Raw genomic sequence first — 26,037 nt, forward strand, 5'->3', positions numbered from 1 at the left:
TCTGAGAGGGGCGGAGAAATCGAACTCGGGTCGGCCATGTTGGCTGCGTGCAAGGCAAATGCCCTACCCGCTGTGCTATCGCTCCAGCCCATACAACTGGTAGTCTAGAAAATTAAACTACTTATAATATGAAACTGAAAAATTATTATATCCTTAGTTCTTTCTTGATACTGTATTATTAGATTATTTTTAAGGCAATAAACAGACAATTTAAAGTTATTAACATAATGATGGAAATCTTATTACAAGCAAACACCAATGAAAGTGAAACTTGAGTGAGCCTTGGAGCAGTTAATTAAACATTCTTTTTAACAGGTTCCTTTCTATTCACACTGAAGCTGACTCAACATAGTTACCACAAAACATTTTAGTAACCAGAAAGTTTTCTTCCATTTGACATTTTTTTTCTAAAATGGAGACGAGTTTATGAAATATAAAAGAAGAATTGTGGAACCTTGCAGAGGGTCTAAGTTTTTATACAGTCTTCCCATTCTACTCTTCATTGTATAAAGTACTTTATTTTGCCACTCTAGAAGAATTAATTTTCTTGATGTCAACTTGACTTAGAATCAATGTTCCATTTTTGAATTTTCCAACCTGTCCAATACTTGACAAAATACTAGGAGCTGATTTCTTCTTTTTGGATTTCCTATATTTAAAGAAGATAAAGAGATTTCAGTCAATGCTGTAAAGAAGGGCTTACAGACTGAACCAGACTCCAGGCCAATCCCAGACACCCATTCCCTCCCCACTGCCCACCACTAGCCTTCCTGTGGGTCCAGAATCATGCCGTCTGCCTTCCTGCCCAGGGCCTTTGCAATGGCCTTTTTTCTGCTACCAGATATTTCTTATTGTACCTTCTTCTTCTGTTTTCAGTTCTCAATTCAGATGTTACCCTCTTGAAATGATATCATAGCCCACCACAATACCTTCTCCACCATATTCTCTCACAATAATTCTATCCTTCATGAAGCTTGCCAGGTACCTACTATCCCCTTGCTTATCTGACTGCTTGTTACTGTATTTCCCTCACTCCTTGAGGGCAGGACACCCTCACTGTTCTGGATATGTTATCAACACTTCAGACACCTATGACAACAAAAATGACCTGCCAAAAAAAATAACCACGTGACAGAAGGAATACATTTTTCAAACACTAACCTTTTGAAAAAGGTACTTGAACAAAAGCTAAGAAGCAGTTATAAAAACAACAAAATCAGTGTTCTCTTACTCAAATCACAGTGCTCTAACCTTAAGTCATTTATCAATACTATGTAAGTCTGTGATTCCGACCCAGATAGTGCTATGGGTATTAACAGGTTCTGGTAGCAGAAATCATAATTTTTTTGTTGGAAATATCTATCTCATCCTTCTACTTATGACTTGAAATGCATGGTCTTTGAAAATGGGAGACTGGAGATTTCTAATTGTGGAGCAGTTTCTTGATCTTGGACAATTTACTAAACAGTATCTTCCTCTTAAAGGGCTTGATGAGAGTACACAAGAGATACTGAAGGACTCTAACATCCACATAAATTCAGGTGTTAATTGTAGAACTAATCAATAGGCTTATCAGGTATTTCTATCCTAGAATCTAATGATATCACTCACCTGTCTTCCTGCCCTTTCCTCTTCTTTTTCTTGAAAATATCTGTGTCCTGGGTCTGAATACAGAATTTAAGAGCTGTATCAGTAAAACATAACACTTCAAAACAAAAGCAAGATGTCTCTAAAACCCTTTCAAAAATGTGAAATATGAAAGACTGACAGTAGAACTGTCAATTCCGCCATTTTAGGTGAAAGGAAGGAACTATATACATATTCCCCTTGTGGTTATCATATAGCACTATAGCACTGTCCTCCTGTTCATCGATTTGCTCAAACGGGCCCAGTAACGTCACCACTGTGAGACTTGTTGTTACTGTGTTTGGCATATCAAATACATCACGGGTAGCTTGCCAGGCTTTGCTGTGTGGGTGAGATACTCTCGGTAGCTTGCTGGGCTCTCTGAGAGGGGCGGAGGAATTGAACTTGGGTTGGCGGGACTGGCCGCATGCAAGGCAGATGCCCTACCGCTGTGCTATCGCTCCAGCCCAATGTCCTTGTATTCTATATGATTCTCAATGGCCAGTCTATACCAGTAACAAAACAAAAAAATAAGTTGTTGCTGCTTAACACTAGTGTAAGAATATACAAAGACTGAAAACCACTGTCTTTTAAAAAATTTTTTTTATAGATGAAGTTTATTTTTTAATTTTTTTATTAGTGAAACACCATGAGGTACAGTTATAGACTTATAAATTTTTGTGCTTGGGTTTCAATTATACAATGATCAAATACCCATCCCTCCACCAGCGCCCATCCTCCACCACCACGGGTCCCAGCATCCCTCCCCCCCCATCCCCGCCTTTCCCGGCCCACCCTGCCTCTGTGGCAGGGCATTCCCCCTTGTTCTCTCTCTCTTCTTTTGGGTACTGTGTTTTGCAAGAGAGGCATTGAGTGGCAATCATGTTTGGTCTATAGTCTACTTTCAGCATGCTTCTCCCACCTTGGGAGGATCCTCACAACACCCTTTATTTGGTGCTCTCTTCTCTATCTGAGCTTCCCTTTCCCTTAACACGTGTGGCTGGCCTCCAAATCATGAAGCAAAATTCCTGGTACTAATCTCAGCCATTCCTGGGTGTTAGTCTCCCATTTTGTTGCTTTATGTTCCCCAGATGAATGCAATCTTTCTGTGTCTATCCCTCTCTTTCTGACTCATTTCGCTTAACATGATACTTTCCATGTAGTACCACTTGTATGTAAATTTCATAACTTCATCTTTTCTAACAGCTACATAGTACTCCATTGTGTAAATGTACCAAAGTTTCTTTAACCAGTCATCTGTTCTCGGGCACTCAGGTTTTTTCCAGATTCTGGCTATTGTAAAGAGTGCTGCAATGAACAAACAATTGCAGATGTCACTTCGACTATACTTTTTTGCCTCTCTGGGATATATTCCCAGGAGTGCTATTGCTGGGTCAAATGGGAGATAAAATTCTAATTTTTTGAGAATTGTCCATACTGTTTTCCAAAAGGGTTGGACCAGCCGGCATTCCCACCAGCAGTGAAGGAGGGTCCTTTTCTCGCCACATCCACACCAGCACCGGTTGCTTTTGTTCTTGTGGATGTAGGCCAGTCTCTGTTGAAAACCACTGTTTTGTAAAATCATAAAATGCAAAAGTATGACTGGTATAGGATAAAAATCAAAGTATCTTAAATGACCTGAATAGGACTTCCTTCTCTCTTAGTCCCTCTCTTCCTTTTCCCTTTTCTTCCTTCTCTAATCTACGTTCTTTTCTTTTTCTTTCTTTTTTTCCCCCTTTTGTTTGCTGAGCCTCACCCAGTAGTGCTCAAGAGCTACTCCTGATTCAGATCTTACGGGCTGCTCCAAAAGGTGCTCAAGGGACCACAAGATAATGAGGCCCAGGCCTCCTCCACGCATTCACTTTGTTGAGTTATCTCTCCAGCCTTGAACAGAATTTTCAAAGCTAACTTTCAAGAAAAATATGCCAGACTGCTTGACTGGTACGACTAAATATAGCTGATTTGACAAAAACTGGAGAGAATTTGATCTTCTAACTCTATAGTCTAGATTGCTTTCCCAGTAGCAAATTTGATTGCTGCAAACTGCTACCTTCTTTCTAAATCAGTTTAGTAAATTGTTCTAAAAAGGCAACCTACCGTTCTCTTTTCTTCTTCCTTGGCTGCCTTTTTCTCTCTGATTTGCTCCTGCAAAACCTTATAATTTACATAACTATTTTTGGGAGCCTGAAAGAAAAAGGATTTACTTCATCATTTTTTGATTTGTAAAAATTTCCCAGTATCCCCTGGTCTTACTTGCCATGAACTCTAAGAAGCAACTCACCTTAGCACCCAGCATAATGGCACGTTCCTGCTCCAAAACTCTTTCCTTTCCTTTTCCATAACCAGTGATCCCAAATCGGTGTACTTCCAAACGAGCCTACAAATACAAAGCAGAATCACAACTAGTATATTCCAAAAATTCCACAGAAGTATCTTCCTCAGAAAAATGCATTCTGGATACTAGGTGCTATCAAATTGAATTAGTTTATATATCACAACCTGAAGGGACTACAAAGGTAAAGGTAAAGGTAAAGGTAAAGGCCCTCCCGTTGATCGTCGATTTGCTCGAGCGGGCCTAGTAACGTCTCCATTGGAGACTTTGTTGTTACTGTGTTTGGCATATTGAATACTCTCGGTAGCTTGCTGGGCTCTCCGAGAGGGGCGGAGGAATTGAACTCGGGTCGGCCATGTGGGCCGCTTGTAAGGCGAACGCCCTACCACTGTGCTATTGCAAAAATTATATTGCTATGGTACGGTTTAAGCAGTCCTCTGGAGGCATTTGATGTTTAATGAGGACAACTGAAGCAAAGACTTCTCTGTATAAATCAGCAATTAAACTAGGATTAAATACGGAGCTCTGAAGTCCTTTAGAATGTTCCCTAAAACAAGCTATCATAAAGGCCTCTCTAAACATACCTAGTCACAGTGATAAAATATTCACTGTAGGTGTTTCAAACACAGATGTATTTTTTCTTAAAAAACAAATAAGAAAACTAGTTTATAATCACAGAATGTGTGTGTGTGTGTGTGTGTGTGTGTGTGTGTGTGTGTGTATACAACATACATTCTTATACAACATTCTTTTGTTGTTGTTGCTTTTTGGGCCACACCCGGTGATGCACAGGGGTTACTCCTGGCTTTGCATTCAGAAATTACTCCTGACGGTGCTCAGGGGACCATATGGGATGCTGGGAATCGAACCTGGGTCATTCGCATGCAAGGTAAATGCCCTACCTTCTGTATTATCGCTCCAGCCCCATTTTGTGATTTTATACACACACATTTATATGTGTGTGTACATATATATGTGTATATACATATATGTATGTATGTATATATATATACATATATATCACTGTACAGTGATTTAAAAGAGTGGTTTTGGGCCACATTGATACAGTGGCTTAAGATATATCACAGTATATACAGTATTCATATATACAGTATTCAATCAAGTGAAAGATGTGTGATTTGCTTAATAATTTCTCTAACCATTGTACATATAAACATTCTTTTTTAAAAAAATTTTGTAATCAAAAATATTATTGATTTCAAAACATACCTTTTCTAAGTTAAATTCTTGTATATCCACATCTTTCCCAATACTGGTTTTGTCCTGAAAAGAAAAATAAAATAACTTTTACGAATATCTGTTAACATATCTTTGTTATCTATCACCAACAGGGTAGACATGTTTTTAAAAGCTCTGAAACTGCATCGGATGCTTAACACAAGCAAGCTGCACACTCTCCCGCCTCCACCCTCCGCCAAAGTATCAGTTAGAGCCTGTGAGATAAAGTCATGGAATCAGCCCCCTCTCTCCATCAAATATAATTAAATAATGATAGCCTATACTGAACAATCATGGAATCAGCTTGTTATCTCCAAAGAAAACTTGAGGGGGTTGGAGAGAGTACAAATCGGTAAGATGCTTGCCTTGTGTGCAGACCACCCAAATTTGATCCACAGCACAACAGCATAATATATGATTCCTTGAGCTCAGAGCCAGAAGTAAGCCCTGAGCACACCTGGGTGTAACCCCCACCCCCCAACACACACACACACACACACACACACACACACACACACGACAAATGAAAAAGTATTAGTGAGATAGCATTCAGCTGTCTTGTCTGATCTAGAAAATTATCTACTTTATTCAAAATTTGCTCGAGCGGGCCCAGTAACGTCTCCATTGGAGACTTTGTTGTTACTGTGTCTGGCATATCGAATACTCTCGGTAGCTTGCCGGGCTCTCCGAGAGGGGCGGAGGAATCGAACTCGGGTTGGCCATGTTGGCCGCTTGTAAGGCGAACGCCCTACCCACTGTGCTATTGCTCCAAAATTTAGGTTTATTCTCTAAATACTGTTATTAAACTACATTATATATTAAAACAAGTTTTCATGGGTATTACATGGTGCCTTATATGATAAAATATAGATTTGTTTTTTGTTCTATTTCTGGTAGTTTCAAGAACCCTGGGAATTTCCAAGGAAAGAGAACAACAGCTTTTGTTATGTTAATGGAGTGTCTTTTGGAGATCCAGAAGAATCACCTATTCCTCCAATGACAGGAGAGGGAATGGAGGTTGGATCAGTTACCAATGGCCAATGTGTTCACTAAGTATGCCTATGTAATGAAACCTCCAACTGACAAACTTGAGAATGTCCTGGAGGTGCTCTAGGTATGGTGACTCCACTTAGGACTTGGAAGCTATATGTCCTTTATCTCCATGCATTGTAGTTCTCCCATCTGGGTGTTCCTGAGTGATATCATTATATAATTATATCCTAATTAGAAATCAATATACCTACAAATTAAATTTACAAAATATAGACGTCAATGGGCTCCCTGAGGTGTGTGAGCCATTTGGGCAAATTACTCTAACTAATGGAGGAGACTGAGTGATTCTAGCCAATTGGTGAAAAGCACAGGCAGCAAACTGAACTTGCAATTGGCATCTCAAGAGGAGGACAGTCTTAACAGGAATGGACCTTTCATCTATGGGTCTACAGTATCTGTGGGTAAGGAGTGTCAAAACTGAGTTGAATTGTAAAACTTTCAACTGGTATTAGAGCATTGCTTATTGCTTATGTAGTTATCCTCCAACCCTACAAGCCCCCCTGAAGACTCAACCTGGAATGTTTTTTAATGGCAATATCTGCTGATTTAGCCATTACTTATTGTGACCTACCAATAGACTTCCTGGTCCTGTCCTATTCCCGTTTATAAAGTAGTGACTATAGAAAGTTTGAGAAGAGATGGTAGGTAAGAGGTTACTTATAAATTTATTCCACAAATAATTGGATTCTTACTATTTGCCTGACTCTGGAGAGCCAATAAATATAATCCTTTGTCTTCAAGGAGTACTTAACCGGTAGACACAGACTAAACCTAAATGAGATAATATAACTTAAGAAGCTCTAAGATGTTCTAATTGAAAGGAATAGCACTATGGGAGTAACAGACAAACTTCTTTTAGATAAAATGGTCAGCAAGTCTTGGAGGAGGTGACACAGTTCTTGTTAAAGGAATTTCCTGAAGGGAGCAGGGACAAATAATCCAGGCAGAGACTCTGAGCAGCATTTCAGTGTTGTTTCAGAGGTTGGAGGACTAGTGGAAATAGGGCAGAGGGGACAATGGTGTGAACTACATGGGAGAGAGGTTGAGAATAGCTCTTGCCTGATATTGTGTTCAATAATGAGACCTTTAGGTTATGGTTCAAAGATATGTGGGAAACTCCAAAGAATTTTAGGGAAGGCCATGAGATGCTTTGATTCCTATTTTTTTTTCATTTTTTATAATTTTATTTATTGAATCACCATGATAGCAGTTACAAAGCTTTTGGGTTTAAGTTTCGGTCATACAATGAAACACCCATACCTTCACCAGTGCCCATTCTCCACCACCAAAAACCCCAGTATACCCCCATCCCACATCCTCCCCCTACCTGTGGAGCAGATGATTTCCACATTACTCTCTTCTACTTTGATTACATTCAATATTTTGACACCAGACCCACCATTATTATTTGGGATTTTACCCCAACACTGAGATCTGCTGAAAAGGCAACAGTAGACATTTTGTTTTCTATTGCTGGTTAGGAATAACATATGTTGCATGGCTGCAGTAGTGGCTGCGCTATTTTGAAATTCTGAAATTTTAACAATTAAATCTGGAGGGATTTCTGCCAAAACCTGCTGGGTTCCAAGATTTGTTCCTGAGTCTCTTGGATCATGGCCATTAAACAGCTTGATCAGGAGCCAGAAAGGCTTTTCATGGGCGGTGACTCAGGGTCTTGTTGGGATGAGGAGGAAGGGAACGGCTCTACCCCCATCCTGTGAGGCCCCATGTGTCTCATCACTGAGGGCCCAAACCTGACTGTCCCATGGCCTCTGGAGGATGGTGGCTACCAAGCCGCTTAGGAGGAGCAGGCAGAGGGACAGCACCCTTTCCCCCCTGGAATTCCTGGCGACACATTTCTGCCAAAGGTTGCTGGGTTTCGAGATTTTTTTCTGAGTCTCTGGGATCATGGCCATTAAGCAGCTTGATCAGGAGCCAGAGAGGCTGTTCGTGGGCAGTGCCTCAGGGTCTCATTGGAATGGGGAGGAGAGAGTTGGCTCCACCCCCATCCCATGAGGCCCCACGTGTCTCGTCACTGTGGGCCCAAACCTGACTGTATAGTGACCTCTGGAGGATGGCAGCCACCGGGCGACCAGTGGGAACGGGCAAAGGCACGAAACCTATTCCCACCTGGGGTGGCCCAGTGCCGGTAACTTACTGCAGGGACTGGACACATTTCTGCCAAAAGCCATTGGGTTTCGAGATTTGTTTGAGTCTCTGGGATCATGGCTGTTAAGCAGTTCGATCAGAAACCAGAGAGGCCATGCCTCCAATTATATAGCTGAGCCAGATGTGGTTTGTGGGTGTGTCTCCCACATACCTAACTTTTGGCCATTAACTTTCTTAATAAACTTTGCCCCAAGTTTTTGGGGGTCTGGCCAAAGGCACAGCAGCAATTTGGGGGTATCTGGAAGTCTGAAGGCGCCATCAGGCTGCTGATGCACTCGCCTCCCAGGTACAGATTGACCTGCTGGTGGCACCATACCCTCTTTTGATTCCTATTTTTAAAAGACCATTTGGAGTGTTATTATGAGCATATTATAATATGATAATATCTTTATCATAATGTACTCATAAAAGCATATCATATATATACACAGACACTGTTAGGTTTGGCCCCCATGAACCAAGCAGAACCTTGGGTTCTACTGGCCATGAATCACTCGGGAGGCTCCTCTAGACCTCCTGAGAACTGCTTGGGATCAACCCTGCCTCAAAAAAAAAAAAATAGTCTTGTGATAATACAGTCTTTGGCCCTTACGGGTATGTCTTATCAGTGCTTTTATTTCTCACCTTTAGCATGGCTTCATCTTCACACACATTACGTGTTTCATGAACTGTAGCCTCATAGTCTATTTTTAAAATGATAAGAAGACAAATAGGATACTGTACTATAAGAAGGGATTTTAAGATCCCGTGGCTTGGATTAAAGTACTTATATATTGCTTCTTAATAACAGGTCTCATTCTCCTGACCCTGAAAGAGCCTCCTGGAAAGTAAACAAATTACTTTTGTTTGGGAAAGATGAGAATCTCAGGGCTGGGAGGAATAGAGACGTTACTGGCGTCTGCTGAGCAAATCGACGAACAACGGGATGACGGTGATACAGTGATACAGTGATACAGCTTCTGAGCATGTACTGAGTTTTAAACAACATCTAATATTTGGAATGATTACTATGTATAAAAAGTAGTGTTTTTACTTTTGGGCACACTTGGCAATTCTTGAAGTCACTCCTAGTGGTACTCTGGGGACCATGATGTGCCAGGGACTCAATCTGGCCTCCTGTATGCAAAGCATGCACTTCATCCTGTTGAGCTATCCTTCTTTCCCTAAAAGTGATCTTTGTAATATTTGCAAACTAGTCTAATAAAATCTTCATAATTAATTTACAGACGCGATTAATGCCTAATGGTTCTTCTGTTTTAAAGTTTGGTACAAATTTATTTGATAGCAAGATTGATCTGAACTACTAGAAGGATTAATAATTACTTTTGTTTGTTTCATTTGGCAGATTATGTTAGTGAAGAAACAGAAATGTTCTTGATAATAGGTTGCTGACTAGAGCCCTATTTAGAGGTGGTGGTGGTGGGGTGGCTGCTTATTTATTTTGGAGCCACATCTGGTTATGCTTAGGGATCAGGGAATCAAGCCTGGCAGGACTTGGGGTGACCATATGGGATACTAATGATCAAATGTGGGTTGGCTGCAAGCTAAGCACCCTACCCACTGTACTCTCTCTCTAGCCCCCTGTGTTTGAAATGGTATATAGTATTCAATATATTCACAAAATATGCCAGATGAAATGTCAAGGATTAAACCTGTCTAAATGATACACATTTTACCTGTAGTTCCTATGTCCAAATATGCCATAATAACTTTTAATATTCATTTGTGTTACATGTTGCACTGTCAACATTATAAAGTCATTTTATGGGCACATGTGTTTTTACTATGCTTATATTCTGCCTCCTTATGCAGACATTCATATTTTCATATGAAAAATTTTTGTTTTATTTTGTTTTGTTTTGGGTTCACACCCAGCAGGTCTTGGGAGCTACTCCCAGCTCAATGCTTAGACTACATGGTGCCAGCAATCAAACCCAGACCCCCTGCATGCAAAGCATGTGCTCAGCCTACTGAGCTCTTTGGCTGAGAATAAATTTTTTAAAGGTGGCAAGGGGAGAGGAACAAAGACAACTGAACATTTTTATTAACTTCCGGAAGTCCAAATGTAGAATGAGCTGAGTTTTCTGAGAAAAATCAACTATAATGAAAAGGGCTTACTAGAGCAAAGGTAAAGCACAATTCAACATCCTACTGTAGGTATTTTAATATTAGAGAAATAGATTCATTCAATGCTAATGTTTTTGTCTTTTTATTAAAAAGAAAATGTTCCACTTTTGTAGGATAATATTGGTTTGCCCTTCCTTCCTGGCCACTGGGAGCTTGTGTTTATTGATTGCTCCCTCAACCTGTCCATTAACCTTCTTTCCTGATCAGACTCTGCTGCCTTGTAAATATTGTCTTTCTCTTCTCCTTACTGTCCTTTGCATGGTTAGTTATTTCAGGGCAATTGCTTTTTGTTTGGATACAGGAATACAGTTAAAAAGACAAGCCCGTGGGGGCTGGAGCAATAGCACAGCGGGTAGGGTGTTTGCCTTGCACGCGGCCAACCCGGGTTCGATTCCCAGCATCCCATATTGTCCCCTGAGCACTGCCAGGGATAATTCCTGAGTGCAGAGCCAGGAGTAACCCCAAAAAGACAAGCCTGTAGGTTGGGAGTTGATTGACTCCAGATAATATTACCTCCTGGACATCTGCTCTCTGGACTTAAGCCTTACTTCCTAGATCCTCAAAAGCAAGGTCCCGACAAGGGACTGGAAGGAACAAGGGCAAGTGGTGAGCTAGCTATCCTGGCATTGAAATGGGCCTGGCCAAAGTACCATAATGCTTAACTATAAGTTAAGAGCATGCCATGGACAAATTCTGTCATGATCCAAAACGCAATAATTAGATTTGGACCCCACTGGGGTTAGGAGAGATTGATCTGGCCTGAGCACTGTAGTCTGAGTCTGTGGTGAGATGTCCCCAGGAGAGTTACCCTACAAGCCTAAAAGTGTCTATTACTGTGTCCATACAGAATGGTAAATATTAGGAAGGAGAATTAAAGATGTTAATCAAGTTGCAGGCCTAAGGAGAGGAGAAACACACCTTAAGGGCTGTTTTGCCCTCATGGGCTGCAGGTGGTCCAGAACACTGAAGAACATTTTGACTACGCTTCCAGTGGGGAGGCGTGGTGAGAGGGATAAGAAAAAGAGCCGCTGAGAGAGAGACAGGGAGATAGATGGTTGTGAGAGGGACAAGAAAGATTGAAAAAGGTTGCGAGTGAGACACTGAGACAGAAGAGGACAGAAGGCTGCAGGAGAGAGTTAGAGGAGATGGAAGGAGTTGGAGAGTGTTGGAGAGCAGTTAGAGGGTTAGAGAGAGCTGGGAGAGACGAGAGAATGAATAAATGGCAACTAATCAGCAACCAGCTTGGCCCTCGTTCTTCCTTCATCTGTCCAAGGCTACAGCTGTCTGGGGTGGGGAAGCAGTTCGAGAGCACCAAACGTGGGTGGCAAATGAGAGCTGCACGGAGAGCCTGCAAGTATCCTTTCATGTGTAATTCCTGAGCAAAGGAGTTTACACAGCTCTGAGCAGTAAGGGGTTTTCACACACTTTAGAAAGAGTAACACGAGAGCATATAAGAGGAAGCTGAGATATTTGAAGAAATAAGAAAGGGCCATACCAATTTTGTCTGTAGCACTGTCCTCCCCTTGTTCATCGATTTGCTTGAGTAACGTCTGAGTAACCAGTAACGTCTCACAACAAATTGTGAGACTTGTTACTGTTTTTGGCATATCGAATACGCCACAGGGAGCTCACCAGGCTCTGCCATGTGGGCGAGATACTCTCGGTAGCTTGCTGGGCTCTCCAAGAGGGCGGAGGAATCAAACCCGGGTCGGCTGCGTGCAAGGCAAACGCCCTACCTGCTGTGCTATTGCTCCAGTCCCAAATTTTTAAGTAAATTCTCCAAATACAGAACTATAAAAGCAGTGCTTTCCAATCCTATAACAAATCATGGCATACTCAGAAAATACTATTATTTGTACAATATAGTGGGGCATATTGTGACACAGAACTGTAGGCTTCCCAGTTTAGTCAGCTTGAGGGTTCTCAGAATTCCCTTTCCAGTGGGCAAGGGAATACATTTCTTAGTCTGGGCACAACAGTCACCAGAAGCCAGGAAAAGTGAGAAAGGATTCTCCCTTTGAAACAGGCCCAAAGAAATTAAGAACAGCAAACTGGTAGACAAGTACTTCAGGAATTCACTGTTCTGGATTCCACCAGTCTGCAGTTCACCTTTTTTCCCCTGTTCTTTCCTCTCTTAAACCCTTTTTAGCACTGAAATGTATTGTGTTTTGGTGTTATATCTATTCAAGTGTGAACTGGACCTTGCTGCTAAGCTGTAGCAGCAATCTTGTCTCAGTTGGAGGAAACTCCTAGTAAAATTAGCACACTGCACATGTCTTAATGAAGTTTGAATGTTTAATAAATTATGTATGCAATTTTAACAAACCCGTCTAACGACTGTGCAGGAAAGGTGGCTGCTTTAAGGACCATGTTCCAACCTGTGGCATGCTGCCAATAAGGCTCCTTCTCTGGATCTTGTCTCTTGTTTGATCGTCCTCTACTGGCACTCCAATAACATTACACCTTTTAGGAAGGAATATGGCTCAGACAACATCTCTGAATTTCTGACCTTATAACTGTGAAAAATGGGCCAGATACTACAAAGGTTAAAATGTTTGTCTTGCATTCTGCCAATCCTAGTTTGATTTTTCTGGCAGGGAGAGGATGGGAGTGGGGGGAGGAGCCCACACACATCTGTGCTCAGGGTTTCCTCCTAGTTCTATACTCAGGAATTAGTTCTGGCAGTGCTCAGGGAACCTAGGATTGAACCTGTGGGAAGCCAAGGATTGAACCTGTGTCAGCCGCATGGAAGGTAAGCATCCTATGTGCTATATTCTGGCTTTGGCTCCTGTGTCTGAGTCCCCAACACAAGATAATGATGCCTGAGCACCACCAGCTGTCACTCCTGAGCATGGGGGCTAGAACAGGCCCTGACGTTTAGGTGTGGCCCCAAAACCAAAAATTAAAATAAAATATAATAAAATAAAAAATAAAAAGCAAATCAATTTCTGTACTGAAGTGTAAGGAACCCTTTTATAATAGATAAGAGTTTATAGATATGGAATATGCTAGCAGATATGAACAAGTGGATTTAGCAATAAATTTGACCAAAAAAAGTATTATATTCTTATTAAAAAAAAGTTGGGCTTTTTTTGGTTGTTTTTTTAAGGGTTTGGGCCCATATTCAGAGGCGCTCAAGGGCTACTCCTTATGGCTGGTGAGCCATAAGCTGTGCTGACCACTAAACCAGGGTCCACGGCATGCAAGGCAAGAACCCTAACCCTAGAACTATCTCTCTGAACCCCCACCCCATGCTCGAGTAAAGTCTGGATCAGTAACCATACCTCTCTCCTGAGTAAATTTGAGTCAGATTTGCAAATTCAGTCTAAAAGATACGACTGCTCAATAAAACCAAACTACTTAATGAGCAGAAGTATTTGTTGATTTGATTTTCTCTGAGCACTATCAAACAGAAGGTTTATGGGCAGGAAATGTTTAATTCAGCAGGCCTGGGTTATCAAAGTCTGTACATTCCCAAGAATCATAGTTCACAGCATAGTCACTGCCACTGTATTAAATATAACACCTTGTTTTTAAATACAGAAATACAGAGGTGAGAAAGACAGCATATATATAGTTAAGGCATGTCTTGCACACAGTAGATCTGGGTTTGATCCCCAGCACCACAGAACCCCTAAGCAGGGCCAAGAGTCATCCTGAGTGTAGCTGGTTATAACCCCCAAACAAAAATACCAGAATTTTTTTTTTAAAAAAAAACCCTTTCATATAATGATTATGCCCCACTTTTTTGGCAAAAATTTTGACATAAAATCTGCAATGATTATGGAATCTGTAGTGAAATATGGAAAATTACACTGGCTGGCTCCTAAGAACTTACCAATTCTGTGTGATAAACTTTTGTGGAACTGGGAGATAGCTCAAGGGATTTGGGAAACTTTCCCCTTAATGATAACCCTAAGGTTTCTGCGATAGTCCCTTGATTCTATTTTACTATATAATGGGGGCAGCAAATGTGCTCCAAGACAAGAACAGAATAGGAAATTACGAGGACTCTATTTGTTGATTTGTTTGTTTTGGAGGGACCACACCCATCAGGGATCAGGGCTTATTCCTGGATCTGCACTCAGAGATCATTCTTGGGGGGGGGGGGGGGAATCAAATCAAAACCGCCCCAACAACCAAGACTTAAATACTATACTTTAAGGTGTAGGGCGTTTGCCTTGCATGAGTCTGACATGACTGACCCGAGTTCGATTCCTCAGCCCCTCTCGGAGAGCCCAGCAAGCTACAGAGAGTATTTTGCCCGCTCGGCAAAGCCTAGCAAGCTACCCGTGATGTATTCGATATGCCAAACACAGTAACAAGTCTCACAATGTTACTGGGCCCGCTCGAGCAAATGATGAACAATGGGAGGACAGTGACAGTGAAGGTGCTTACTGTGTATCACCCTAGTAATAGCTATGTAACTGCCCCAGCCTTTGCTCTCAATGTACCTGTTAGTAGAAAAAAATGGTTAGTATGTCTAAAGTCAAGGAACCAGGGTGTGGGAAGCAGAATCTGTCTTCAATAAATGTTCAAAGCTTTGGAGGCTAGTGTGTATCCTGAACAGGCCACAAAGTCTGTTTGCCTCATTCTTTCTGTTCTGGTTTTTTGTTTGGGGGCTACATCTGGCAATGCTCAGAGACTACTCCTAGCACTACACGCAGGAATTACTGCTGGCAGTAGTAGGGGGACCATAAGAGTTGCCAGGGATAAAACCTGGGCCAGCCACATGCAAGGCAAGCACTCCACCTACTGTACTTCTCTCCAGCCCCTCTGTCTCGAAGAGGTCAAAGATGCCAATCTGACTGGTTCTACTGTAGTAAATTAATTACAGAAGGCCTGGAACAGATTCTCTGCCAGCAGGAAACCCATATTCAGCGCCCTGCACAACATGATCCCCACCATGGAGGTGACCTTTCACCCCCTCAACCAGGAGAGCCCGAGTTCCACCACACACATACACAAAATAATGACTTTGCAGGCTGAAGAGAGAGCTAAAGGGCTGGAGCACATGCTTTGCATGCAGTAGATCTGGGTTCCATCCCTGGAATTGGTACCACCTGGACAGAATACCGGCACAGAGCCCAGAGTGGACCCTGAGCACCACCAAAACAAATAAAAACAATTATCTTGCATATTGAGGGGTTGAGACATGCTTTATTGACTTTGCCCAGAGAGCTTATACTATGTGTGTGTGTGTGATCTGCTTTTTCTCTAAAGGTCTAGAATAACGTTTCTCAAAAGGGGGCACATGCTCCCCTGCAGGTCCCAGAATATTCTAAGGGACCCACAGATAAAAATTCTGTAAATGGGAACCATAACACAAAATTGGGGGCAAGTCAGCAAGTATGACAGGGTAGGGAGTATATACGAAGGAAAAATAGTAAGATGGGGGCCACAATTGGAAAATGGTTGAGAAACACTGGTCTACAGCTTGAATATATAAGGCCGGTCTTTGACCAGCATGAAAAACGCCCCCACTTCAAATAAAAACCATGGACATCCAGGGTTGACTGGAGTGAGTGTCCTTAAAAGGTCAGAAACATCTCAAAAATTTTACCATAAATCATGGCTGGGGAAACAAATCCCTTCCAGTGCAACTCCCTCCCTTAGAGGAGATACTTGCCTGCTTGCCCTTCACTCCCTCTAGAACAGTTTCTCAACCAGGAATTTTATGGTCCATCATGAAATTCCAGAGGGGGGGTGGGCACAGGTGAAAACTGCACGAATGGGGGAAGGGTGAAGGAGCACAGTGTAAGACCAGGAGACTAAGTGGTAGGACACAGAGGGCCACAGGAAGGAATCAAGATCACAAGAAGGTCGAGTTGGAAAAGGGTTGAGAAACAAGCTTTAACCCAGAGAGGCCCCCAAACTGAATTGGTCTAAATACCCCCTTTGCAGATCAAAAATTACTTGGTGTACCCCTGGAGAGCTACCATCTTTAAGTAAACAAACAGAAAGCACCCTCCCTTTATACAGAGGCTATGTCTGGATTATTTCAGTGCTCCCTTGCAGGGAAGGGAGGAATGGTATCCTCAACTTTAGGAAACACTGCTCTAGACTTTGGCCCATGAGCTTCTCCCCTTTGCCAATTTACAGTATCTGTTTTGCTGTAAAGACACTGGTACACTGTTGACATGCATCAAATGCCAGAGTGTCAGGGACTTCACACACATATACAGTCAGCAATTACCTTGGTGTTCTCATCTTGATCTAGCTTCTGTTTTCTTTTCTTATTTCTGCTGTGAAATTCTACCACTTCTACTTGTTCCCCTTTGTTCTTCCTGGAGGAACAGGATCCTAGAACACAAGAGCCTTTGAGTCCTGAAGGAAAATCACTTGATTTTCCTTCAGCAGAAGCACATTGCACCTCTTCTCTGAGTTCCTGAAAGAAGCTGGAAGCGCTCTTCCTCTGGCCTTTGACAAGACATTCCTGTGGTGGGCTGGCCTCTGCTGCCAAGGTTGCTGAAGTCCCTATATCTTTCTTTTTGTTTTCTCTTTTCTTTCTCAATCTTTTCTGTTCTGCTTCATCTTCCATCTCCCCTATTTGTTCAAACACAAAAAGGAAAAATAAATACTCTTAGCAACAGACAATATTTTGGTGATATCAAATAAGTTACCAATATTAAAATGATTTGAACGTAGCTGTTTATATGCCACAGATATAAATACCCAGAAACATATAAATTTACATTTTTTATCAATATAACTGTATGTGCACAATTTATAAAAATTTTTTAAAAAGGTCATCCCTTTCAAAGTAACTCTATGTCTGTAATTTCTACGAGCTAGTACTTTAATCCTCACCATGGTCTTAAATAAAGTACCAACAAAGCAACAGGCCCAAGAAATTCCAGTAAGTTCATGCTTTACACTAAAAATGTCCATTGTTGCAGCCAATGTTTCTTTAAAACACTTTCTAGGATCCTAGCTAGGTTTTATAGTTTTACTATTTCCTTGCAGCTGTGAAATAAGATGAAGTTATGACAACTAGATAACTCAAAGGCCTGTATTTTCTACTTAATTTTCTATCTCCTGTTCACCTACTAAACTCTAAACTGTCATCTGAGGTTATTAAGAATGCTAGGTATCAAGATGCACTGATAAATAAGCTAATCACATACAGAAGTGAAGAAATAACTCAAACACCTGGAAATTAGACAGTTCACTACTGAACCAATGGGTCAAAGAGGAAAAAAATTCCTGGAAACAAGTACGAAATAGGACATGAGTTACCAGAACTTGCGGGACACAGCATAATGGGTTTTAAAAGAAAGTTCAAAGTTATGCAAGCATTCACAAGAATGGGCCCCCTATATCTAACTGCACAACTTAAGAGACTGGAAAATGACAAACAAAATGAGTTCAAAGCAGGGAAGGAAGGAAGGAATAAGACTTAGAGCAGAAATTAAAGAATTTGAATCCAAAAGATTAATGAAAACAAGAGCTGTTTCTTCCAACATAGGTAAATAAATAAGATCAACAAACCATGGGAAAGATTTATAAATAAAGAGAAAGAACTGAATTAGAAATGAAGGGGGTGATGTCACAGATACAATAGATATCACAGAAATTCAAAGGATCATCAGGGATTACTTTGAAAATCTTTATGCTACAAAAGGAGAGAATTTAGAAAAAAAATGGATAAATTCCTGGACTCCTGAAACATCTCAAGGCTGAGCCATTGACATAGAACATCTGAACAGAATACTAATAAGGAAAATGAAGTGATAATCAAAAGTTTCCCCCAAAACAAAACCCACTGGGTTCCTTAGTGAGTTCTTTCAAAATTTTAAAGAAGAGCTATTGCCAATTTCTTTCAAAACATTAAATAAACTTGGGGGTATGGTGCCGCCAGCAGGTCAATCTGTACCTGGGAGGCGAGTCCATCAGCAGCCTGATGGCGCCTTCAGACTTCCAGATACCCCCAAAATGCTGCTGTGCCTTTGGCCAGACCCCGAAAAACGTGGGGCAAAGTTTAGCAAGAAAGTAAACGGCCAAAAGTTAGGTATGTGGGAAACACACCCACAAACCACCTCCGGCTCAGCTATATAATTGGAGGCATGCATCTCTGGTTCCTGATTGAACTGCTTAATGGTCATAATCCCAGAGACTCGAAAAACAATTCTCGAAACCCAGCGGTTTTTCACAGAAATGCGTCCGGTCCCTGCAGTAGGTTACTGGCACTGGGCCAACCCAGGTGGGAATAGGTTTTGTGCCGTGGCCTGTTCCCCCTGGTGGCCCAGTGGCTCCTCCAGAGGCCACTGGACAGTCAGGTTTGGACCCGCAGTGACGAGACACGCAGGGCCTCACAGATGGGGGTAAAGCCGGTCCTGTCCTCCCCACCCCGAGACCCCAAGTCATCGCCCATGAACGGCTTCTCTGGCTCCTGATTAAGCTGCTTAATGGCCATGATCCCAGAGACTCTGAAACAAATCTTGAAACCGAGCAGCTTTTGGCAGAAATGTGTCCGGACCTCACAGTAGGTTACTGTTGCCAGGTCACCCCAGGGGGTAAGGGTGGTGTCTCTCCACCTGCTCCCCCTTGGTGGCTCAGTGGCCACCATTCTCCAGAGGCCATTGGACAGTCAGGCTTGGGCCCGCAGTGACGAGACATATTGGGCCTCACGGGATGGGGGTGGAGTCGGTCCTGTCCTCCCCGTCCCAACGAGACCCCAAGTCATTGCCCACAAATGGCCTCTCTGGCTCCTGATCAAGCTGCTTAACGGCCATGATCCCAGCGACTCAGAAACAAATCTCGAAACCCAGTGGCTATTGGCAGAAAAGCATCCGGACCATGCAGTAGGTTACTGTCGCTGGGCCATCCCTGGGGAGGAAAGGGTGTTGTCCCTCCACCTGCTTCCTGCTGGCGGCTTGGTGGCCATCATCCTCTACAGGCCATTGGACAGTCAGGTTTGAGCCCGCAGTGACATCTTGGGCCTCACGGGATGGGGGTGGAGCTGGTCCTGTCCTCTCCACTCGAACGAGACCCCAAGTCATCGCCCACGAACGGCCTCTCTGGCTCCTGATCAAGCTGCTTAACGGCCATAAACCCAGAGACTCAGGAGCAAATCTCGGAACCCAGCAGGTTTTGGCAGAAATCCCTCCAGATTTAAGTGTTAAATTTTCGGAATTTCAAAATCGCGCGGCCACTCCTGCATCCACGCGCTCTCATATGTTATTCATAACCAGCAATAGAAAACAAATTATCTACTCTTGCCTTTTCAGCAGATCTGAGTGTTGGGGTAAAATCCCAAATAATAATGGTGGGTCTGGTGTCAAAATCTTGAATGTGATCAAAATAGAGAGAGAGTAATGTGGAAACCATCTGCCCCACAGGCAGGGGGAGGGTGTGGGATGGGGGTATACTGGGGTTGTTGGGGGTGGAGAAAGGGCACTGATGAAGGTACGGATGTTTCATTGTATGACGAAAACTTAAACCCGAAAGGTTTGTAACTGCTCTCATGGTGATTCAATAAATAAGATTATAAAAAATGAAAAAAAAAAAGTAAGGTGGAGTTCATGCATAATTCAATCAGCTAATCAGTGGCTGAATAAATAGCAGTACTCCTACTTAAAAAAATTAAATAAACAGAAACCCTCCCTGTGTAATCAAAAAATAAATTTCAAAAGGCTGCAGCTCTTTATCTCTTGCAGGAATTAGGTAGTGCCTCGCTGCTTCCCTTGGGGGATTGGGGGGGGGGGTTGGCCTCTGGTGAAGGAAGTACGAAGGAGGGAACGAGGGCCAGGCTGGTTGGTGTCAATTGCAGTTTATTCCAATCTCATCTCCATTCTCCTCTGATCCTCCTTTGGCTTCTGCCTCTGCTGATCCCCCTCATCCTCCTGGTAGGTCCCTCTCCTTCATACTTCTCCTTCCTGCTTTTGCCTCCCCCTACTGCCTCATTCTCCTTCTGGATCCCACTTCATTCTCCTTCTCGCTCTCTCAGCCCCCTCTCACAGCCTAGTTAAATCCCAAAGTATAAGGGGTTGTGGATTACACATAGGTGTGGTCACAACCAACAGAGGTAAAGTCCTTCCCTGGGGGGGGGGGGGGGGGGGGAGCTTCCTCTAGGACAGATTCTTATCTAGCAGGGCAACCCACCCAAGAGCAGAATAGTATGGGTGTTTCTCCTCTCCTTGTCCAACAAACATAAACATTCATAATATTCTTAATAACTAAAATTTCTAGGGCTGGAGCGATAAAACAGTGGTTAGGGCATTTGCCTTGCACATGGCTGACCTGGCTTCAATTCCTCCATCCCTCTCTGAGAGCCCGGCAAGCTACTGAATATCCTGCCCACAGGAAAGAGCCTGGCAAGCTCCCTGTGGCGTATTCAATATGCTAAAAACAGTAACAAGTCTCACAATGGAGACTTTACTGGTGCCCGCTGGAGGAAACTGATGAAAAAGGGAGGACAGTGCTACAGTATGGACATAGTAAGAGATATATTAAGCTTATAGGATTACTCTCCTGGGGCCATCTCAGTATAGATCTCAGACTACCGTGCTCAAGTCAGATTAGTTCTTCCTAACAGTAATCACTTAATCACTTAATCCCAGTTATTCATCGATTTACTCGAGCAGGTGCCAGTAACGTCTCCATTCATCCCGGTTGCGTGCTAGCGTAGCCCAATGGTATCTGTTCGTTCTAGGAACATGCAGAGCCTCAAACCGATCATTCAGGGTATTGACGAAGAAGTCTGACCATCTTGTAGGTGGGCGTCCACGTGATCTTTTGATGTCCCGTGGAATCCAATCAGTAACGGCTCTAGTCCAGCCGTTGTCTGTAAACCTCATTACGTGTCCAGCCCATCTGATTTTTGATGTCTTGGCAAATGAGGCAGCGTCCCTGATTCTTGAGCGCTGACGAAGATCAGAACTCCGGATTCTATCTCTCATTTGAGTGAATCGTGATATTCCAAGCATAGCTCTTCAATTCCTCTTTGAGAGACCCGAATAGCGTTCTCATCCTGTTTTCGGAGGGTCCAGGTCTCTGAGGCATGTTAATGCAGGAAGAACAGTGGAATCAAAGAGATGTGCTCGTAGCTAGAGGTTCTTTGTCCTTTTAGTTATTTCTTCAACGTTCTTGAAGGCATTCCAAGACTTCCTAACAGTAGCAGGGTCTTAATCTCGTTGTTACTTTTGGACCATGATAGCATTTGTCCATGACCATGCTCTTAAACTTATAGTTAAGTATTGTGGCGCTTTGGCCTGGCCCACTTCACAGTTTGAGCTACCCAAGCTGTGAGGGTAGCTCACAGCTTGCCTGGGTCCATTCAGTCCCTTGTCAGGACCCTGTTTTTCGGGTGCGAGGAACTAAGGGCAACTGAGGCTTAAGTTGAGATAGCAGATGCCCGGGAGTGAATATAATTTGGAGTCAAAACGCATAATATTAACTGTCTTTCTGTGTCTATATACAAAAAAGGACACTGCTTTAAAATAAACTATGCAAAAGACATAAGGAGAGGAGAAAGGCAGTATTTCATTCATGAATACAAGTGTCCTTAGATGGATCTGACCTTCCAAGTTAACAGTCTGATTAGGGGGAAAAGGTGACAGACCAGTTGTTTGAGAGAGCACAGAGAAGAGTTTACAGATAAACACAGGAATGGGAGTGACTTGGGAGCACTGTGATAGGTACAACCCTATAAACCTAAGCTCTCTGTGGCAAGGGAGAAAGGACAAACCAATGTTATCCTATGCCTCCTAAACAGTTTCTATGAGGCAAACATTAGCCTGATACCAAAAGCTGACAGAAACAGCACCAAAAAAAAAATTACTGACTAATATACCTGATGAACATAGATGCAAAGATCCTCAACAAAATATTAGCAGACTGAATCCAAAAATTCATCAAAAAGATCATATACCACTTAGTGTGGGACCCATCCTTGGAATGCAATATGGTATAACACACAAGTAAGTCAACATAATACACTATATCAATATAAGAAAAAATAAAAACCATATAATCATATCAGTATATGCAGGAGAAGCATTTGACAAGATGCAATGCCCATTCATAATAAAAACGATCACAATCATCCTGTTGTTCATCGATTGCCTCGAGCAGGCACCAGTAACGTCTCCTTCACCCTAGCCCTGAGATTTTAAAAAGTGCCATATTCAAGGCTCTTTCAGGGTTAGGAGAATGAGACCCATCATTGTTACTGGTATTTGGCATATTGGGTACACCACGGGGAGTTTGCCAGACTCTGCCGTGTGGGCAGGTTACATTCGGTAGCCTGCCAGGTTGTCAAAGTAAGAATGAGATAATAAGATATCACATGGCCGCAGATGCGGCTAGGATCTGGGTTTTATAGTCTCTGGGTCTTGGCCGTTGATGGAATTACAGAGCCGGGGGTCAGTTGGTGGGTGTGACCCTTGCCTACTGGAAGATGGAGGATCTGGGTGTAGGATGCTCAGCCCCGATCCAAGCAGGCTTGGAGATCTCAGCCCCGGGACCCGCATGCCTTTGTTCCTCTGCCGGTACCTTCATGCGTGTGGAGAGTGGTCTCAGCATGGTTGTGGCTGGTTCTGGAGGTCTTCGGCTGCCGGGGCTTTGCTCGGGGCAGGGAGGGAAACTCAACCTGCCCCCCTCCAAGGGGCTCCGGCGAGGACAGCCAGGCGCGGGGGCAGGAGGTGGGGAGGATACTAGGGACATTGGTTGTGGAAGATGTGCACTGGTCAAGGGATGGGTATTCGATCACTATATGACTGAAACTCCAATATGAAAGCTTTGTATCTCACAATGATTCAATAAAAATTTTTTTTACAAAAAATGCTAGGTCTCTTTACTCACGTATTATACAAATGTTTCAAGTTCAACTGTCACTTAGGTTTGCTTCTACTTGCTTAGTCTATTAACACATGTGTTAATAACACTAAACTTAACATGTGTTAATAGACTTAAGTTAACTAAACAGTGTTTCCCAAAGTGGGAGTGTGATGCAGAATGCTGGAAATACTGTAGTTGGTGAGGTGGGGGTGGGGGGCAGCTGGGTATAACTGGGGAGTACTTTTTGTTTGTTCCCTTAAAGCAGATTTCCAGAAGAGCACAACTTGATTTTTTTTTTTTTAAACAGGGGGTGGGGGGCAGTAGTGATGTAGGCAGGTAGATAGGGAAAGGCTCTCTGCAATGAAACAAAGTCTCATAGAAGAAGAATTCTAGGACCGACCCACCCTGTGGAGACAGAGAATAAAGACTTGATAAGACCATCCCCACACCCTGAAGATATGGGCCTGCTCCCCATGAAATTCATCCTTTCCGAGAACCTGCTTTCAATCCGGTTGACTCCAGCGACCCAGCCCCAAGGAGATTCCAGGATATTCCAAGTCAGATGATTCTCGAACCTGCTTTCAATCCGGTTGACTCCAGCGACCCAGCCCCAAAGAGATTCCAGAACATTCTGAGTCGGAAGGATCTATAAGAGCCAGCTCAAGAGCCCAGTTGGGGCTCTCTCCACCCTCGGAGAAGCCCGTGTTCCCTTTGGACGCGTTACTCTCTCTCTCTCTCTTACTCTCCATTCCCCCGCTTATCTGCTTATCCCTTTCTCTCCCTCTCCAAAAGCCTCCAAATAAAACCTGTTACTTCACTGCTCGTCTACTCCTGAAATTCTTTTCTGCGAGCGAGACAAGAACCCCAGAAACCTCGGGTAAGGCTTGGGACTGGTCTCTCCTTTCCTGCGAAGAGCAAATTCTCGCCCCAGCTTGAGTCCGTGGCTCCCCGAGCAATCGGGTGGCGGGGATTAACTCCCGTGCCGAGAAGATCAAGCGGACTTCAGGTGTGGCTTGACGGCCACCTTGTGGGGCTGGTGGGGCTTAGGCCCGTGCCCAGCAGGTGCTCACTGCAGACTTTACCAGTCCTAGCCTACCCAGGGTCCCGGGTGGCAGAGGCGGGTGGGGAGAAAGTGATTGTCTTTCTCCTCCCCACTTCACATAAGTCACCCGTGGGGCCCACTGACATCAGTAGGACAATTTATTTGGGAACCTCTGCTTCAACACTGGGAATATAAAAATGAATGGACCCAGTCCATGCCCTCGAGGTCGAGTATAATTTTCAATCCATGTTGACAAATTACATTTAGTATTTCTGTAAAAGTCTTTTCCTCTAGAGTGCACACTTCTCAATGCCAGAGATTATGTCTTCTCTCTCCATCAGTATTTCCAAGAGCAAAAAGCTCTGTCCACAGTTCAAGTCAATACAAGTGGTAGAATTTAGTATGGAGACTGGACTCCAAACAGTACAAACAGAAACTCAGTGAACATCAAGCTTTTAAGTTTAGAGTTTGTGCCAACATTTTAAACACTGGGATCAACGACTATTTCACAGGTTTGTTGAGAAAATTAAGCGAATAAATACATACAAAGCACGAAGTGTATAGTAAATCATCAAATACTTTTTCGCTATTATTTTTACTGTTTAACTGAACTCAGAAGTTCGAGCAAAAACTCTGAAATTGATTTCAGATGTTTGAAATCAATTTGAAATTGATTTCAAAAGAGTTTATTCATTCTCGCAACATAATAGTACAGATTTAAGATAACACATTTGGTCCTTCTAGGAACGGATGCCTCCCTCATGATTATCTTTGGTGCATCAACAAGATGCACTTAACCTTTTCTGGGACAAGTTCTGCATAACTGCTGTAATGCCAATCTTTATTGAGTTTTTTTTTTGGGGGGGGGGTCACATCCAGCGATGCTCAGGGGCTCTCATCCTGGCTTTGCACTCAGAAATCACTCCTGGCGGTGCTCGGGGGACCAGATGGGATGCTGGGAATCGAACCCCGGTCGCCCGCATTCAAGGCAAACGCCCTACCCTCTGTGCTATTGCTCCAGCCCCTTTATTAAGTTTTTAAAGTTTCCTTTTATCAAATGACATAAAGCAAAAAGAGCATAATCCGGCCAATTTAGGGAGTGAACTTGTGAAAAACTTTGTGAAAACATCCTCTAAAGTTCTTGCTAACGGGCAACCTGATGAAACCCCTAAAGTGACAAGGTAGCACCAACGCACCAAGGTGCAGTGAGGTGCGGGGTCAGGCGTGGGGGAAAGGTGTGGGTGCTGGTCAAAGGTCCCGGAAAAGCAAAGCCCATCGTCCAGTGTGCACCACCCCTCCGTAGATTTCCGACAAGCCAGTGGGTTTGTCCTCACATTCTGGGGCCAGTGGGGAGAAGGGTGATCTTGGGAACCCAGCGCGTGGCTAGAGCAAGCTGAAAGCGGAAGTGGCCAAGTTGCGGAAGCACAACAGACTCTCAGGTCCGCTATCCACATGGCCTCCGAAGCCGGGCACTTACCGAAGTCATAAAGGTTCTGGAGCAGGGTGTCCAGAAGTGTCTGTGAGCCGGGAGGCATGGACGATTCTTGACTCTGCGCCATGCTTCGGCCGGCCACCACCGCGCCCCAGGGCCAGCCTCCACGCGAGCCGAGCGGCGCCCTCACTTCCGGGTTCCGCGGGGGGCTGCGCGCGCGCCTCTAGTCCCAGTGCG

General features: G+C 43.3%; 1 protein-coding gene across 1 annotated transcript; it reads right to left on the reverse strand.

The window, feature by feature from the left end:
• CUNH1orf131 (chromosome unknown C1orf131 homolog) lies at positions 1-25,979 on the reverse strand. Its single transcript, XM_056113639.1, has 7 exons — positions 25,846-25,979; positions 16,743-17,092; positions 5,189-5,242; positions 3,908-4,003; positions 3,724-3,810; positions 1,612-1,664; positions 1-649 (listed from the first exon to the last, which is right to left on the reverse strand). The coding sequence occupies exons 1-7, from the start codon at positions 25,925-25,927 to the stop codon at positions 517-519; spliced, it is 855 nt and encodes a 284-aa protein (XP_055969614.1). The 5' UTR covers positions 25,928-25,979; the 3' UTR covers positions 1-516.
• Between the last annotated feature and the right edge of the window lie 58 nt (positions 25,980-26,037).

Source organism: Sorex fumeus, unplaced genomic scaffold (assembly GCF_029834395.1).
Source record: "Sorex fumeus unplaced genomic scaffold, SorFum_2.1 ptg000021l, whole genome shotgun sequence".
NCBI classification, from domain to species: Eukaryota; Metazoa; Chordata; class Mammalia; order Eulipotyphla; family Soricidae; genus Sorex; species Sorex fumeus.

Excerpts from the sequence above, each read along its gene's own strand:
- CUNH1orf131 (XM_056113639.1), bottom strand. The coding sequence starts at position 25,927 with ATGGCGCAGAGTCAAGAATCGTCCATGCCTCCCGGCTCACAGACACTT. Across the intron at positions 1,665-3,723 it reads AGGAAGAAGAAAAGAGAACG|ACCCAGGACACAGATATTTT; the intron begins GTAGGTTGCCTT and ends TTCTGTATTCAG. Across the intron at positions 650-1,611 it reads AGGAAAGGGCAGGAAGACAG|GAAATCCAAAAAGAAGAAAT; the intron begins GTGAGTGATATC and ends CTTTAAATATAG.